The 2,887-nt window shown below is 48.2% G+C and overlaps 1 protein-coding gene and 1 non-coding gene across 2 annotated transcripts; both read left to right on the top strand.

The window, feature by feature from the left end:
- Positions 1 to 814: 814 nt before the first annotated feature.
- Positions 815 to 945, top strand: LOC115869067. Its single transcript, XR_004045974.1, has one exon. It is a non-coding gene; the product is annotated as a small nucleolar RNA SNORA70 (small nucleolar RNA).
- Positions 946 to 1,025: 80 nt separating this feature from the next.
- LOC123521494 (60S ribosomal protein L10-like) lies at positions 1,026 to 1,372 on the top strand. The gene has a single exon (XM_045288384.1). It carries the CDS (start codon positions 1,077 to 1,079, stop codon positions 1,314 to 1,316), a length of 240 nt encoding a protein of 79 aa, XP_045144319.1. The 5' UTR covers positions 1,026 to 1,076; the 3' UTR covers positions 1,317 to 1,372.
- The last annotated feature ends 1,515 nt before the right edge of the window (positions 1,373 to 2,887 follow it).

The following is a 2,887-nucleotide window of genomic DNA, read 5'->3' as shown; positions in this document are numbered from 1 at the left end:
CGGGGAGCGACTCTATTCCTGGGTATTCCATTTCTAGGGGAAGAAATCACCCTGGTACCAGCAGGACCTGGCAGTGGGCCTGTACACAATGACCCCTGAAGTTAGGGTGCTAGGGTCTCAAATTTGGTCAATTTGTACCATGGGTGGTTAGGGCATTCGCTTTGCAAATCTGGCAGGTAAGTGGGAAGGAGGACTCATTTGGAAACCTTAACACTTCTCAGTGTTTAAAAACCAGCAAGCAAACAAAAGTTACCTTCCTTGGCAAATCATTTCAATTTTCATGGCTTTCATGTTTGCTAACGGAAAGGTTGGAAGTTCAAGTCTAACCAGCAGCACCTCAAAAGAAAGCCCTGCTGATCTGCCAAAAAAGCAGCCTGTGAAAATCCCATGGAGAGTCCATCATACCCCTCGGACAAGCAGACTTCCTCCCACCCCCTTTTTGCATGAGTTAGAAATCGCTTATCTATTCACATCTACACATTTGTAATCTCTGTCCTTTGATCCCAGTTCTGCGTTCTAAAACAACCATTGGGATGAAATCTCCTCTCTCTTCTCCCAACAGATCTTAGCACTTCTCAGCGCTCAGCTTTAGTTTGCCTCTGACTATAGTGATCCATGGTTGGTCAGATACCGTTCCTCCTTGTGATTCCACATGGGGAGGAACTAGATATGAAGAGGGGACATGACAGTCCCTAACCTTGTGGTGCAGTGATTACACGTTGGGCTGCGATCGCAAGGTCAATAGTTCAAAATCACCAGCCACTCTGAGGGAAAAAGATGAGGCTTTGTGCTCCCATCAAAAAGTATAGTGTGTCTGCAGCCAATTAAGCCGACCGTCCTCCTTGTGGGGGCTGATGTGCAATAGCTGCAAACAGCAAGCCTCCTCGGTAGTGTATGCAGCCTATTGGTATGTATAAGCTGCCCTAAGGGACCTTGGAGACAACCTTTTGCTGCTTTTCAATGCCTCTGGCCTGGCTAATTTCTGCTCTCCCTAAACTAGGCTCCAAACTGGGATGCGAAGTGCTTTTGGGAAACCTCAAGGCACAGTGGCTAGAGTCCACATTGGCCAGGTTATCATGTCCATCCGCACCAAGCTTCAAAACAAGGAGCATGTGATTGAGGCCTTACGCAGAGCCAAGTTCAAGTTCCCTGGGCGCCAGAAGATCCACATCTCCAAGAAGTGGGGCTTCACCAAGTTTAATGCTGATGAGTTTGAGGATACGGTGGCTGAGAAGCGCCTCATCCCGGATGGCTGTGGAGTCAAATACATCCCTCACCGTGGCCCCTTGGACAAGTGGCGGGCTCTGCATTCATGAAGGCCTTGGTAGCCCTGTGCTGCCTCACTTGTACCCAACAAATAAAAATTGAACTTCCTGAAAAAAAAAAAAAGTATAGTGTGAGAAACCCACAGGCAGTTCTTTTTAAAAAAAATCATTTTATTGGGGGCTCGTACAACTCTTATCACAATCCATCCATCCATTGGGTCAAGAACATATGTACATTTGTTGCCATCATCATTCTGAAAATATTTTCTTTTTCCCTCCCTCCCTCCCGAACCCTTGATAATTTATAAATTATTATTATTTTTTTCATGTCTTACACTGTCCAATGTCTCCCTTCACCCACTTTTCTGTTGTCTGTCCCCCAAGGAAGGGGTTATAGGTAGATCCTTGTGATTGCTTCTATTCTGTCCTTTTATAGGGTCCCTATGAGGAGGAATTGACTCGATGGCAGTGAATAAAAAAACAACCCCACTGTACCAGTGGCTCCACAGGAATTCCCCTAGGCTCTTCAGACACTCTCCTCTACCCCCCGCAGCCCCTCAAACAACAGCCCCGCATTTCCGCCATCAACCCTAAGCTTGGGCTTTGACTAACATGGGAAAGCAACCTTTTCCCAACAGAAGCAAATAACACATGAAACCCCACAGAGCTAGTGCCTTTGCTGTGGTGGCGGTCAAAAGATAACAGAGACTTAAAATAGTAAACACCTCTTAAAAGGTCAGGCTTATAAAAATATACCCCACACACACCCACACAGTGGGCCTTTCAAACTCCATCCCCCACCTGCCTCATCCCCACTCCCTTTGGCATCTATCAAGTTGAACTGGCAGATTGCTGCCAGACACTTGAATCCACAAGAGTTGATCCAGGACTGTGCTGTTGAAGAGCTATATTCAGTCTCCTGAAGAGGAGGACAGACCTCCTTTGCTCGCTCCCCCCACTCCTCATCTGCTAGCAGACTGTGGTCCCCTTGGTTCGTCTGATGCAGTCAGCTAGCCAGCGGAGCCAGGGAAGGACACTGCAGCTGGGGCTCCTAACTAGTCTGTTGAGGAGGTCCCCAGGGTCAGTCAGGGAGCAAGCTCTACGGAGGCGGTGCAAGGGCTCAGTGCGGTGCTAGTTGCTGTGTGAAGAGAGGGAGACAAAAGAAAGGAGAGCCTGGGACCCCTAGCTCTGATGGGCTTTGGGCCTCTAACTCGTGATCTCCAAGCCACTCACTTCAGAAGACAATCAAGGACACTTGGGAGCCAATATACAAGTGGGTGTCACAGGGAGGAGTGAGTCAAGAAGAGATTCTAGGCTCTTTAAGGGGAGGGCTCTGCTTTTGTAATCCCGCTCCAGGGAGGGCCTGGGCCTCTGCACCTCCTCAGTGGCCATCCACTTGCGGCAATCCCAAAGAATTTTTTTTTGAAGGTCCAGCCTCCTTCTCCTTTTTCTCTCTGGCCTCAAGCTCAAGGATCAAGTTGACATCCGGTGGGGGAATTTCTCAATCTTGCTGAGATAACACTGGGAGGCTTTTGATGTAATGTGGCATCCGTTTGGAAGTCAGGATTTAGGCCATTGGAAGAAGACGGGAATGATGGAAAGATTCGCCAGAGTATCTTTTT

The sequence above is a fragment of the Echinops telfairi genome, unplaced genomic scaffold (assembly GCF_000313985.2).
Source record: "Echinops telfairi isolate 266 unplaced genomic scaffold, ASM31398v2 ScPeMD7_20;HRSCAF=75, whole genome shotgun sequence".
Lineage (NCBI taxonomy): Eukaryota > Metazoa > Chordata > Mammalia > Afrosoricida > Tenrecidae > Echinops > Echinops telfairi.
Note: the sequence above shows the minus strand (reverse complement) of the source record. Positions and strands in the feature narration are given on the sequence as shown.

Excerpts from the sequence above, each read along its gene's own strand:
- LOC123521494 (XM_045288384.1), top strand. The coding sequence starts at position 1,077 with ATGTCCATCCGCACCAAGCTTCAAAACAAGGAGCATGTGATTGAGGCC.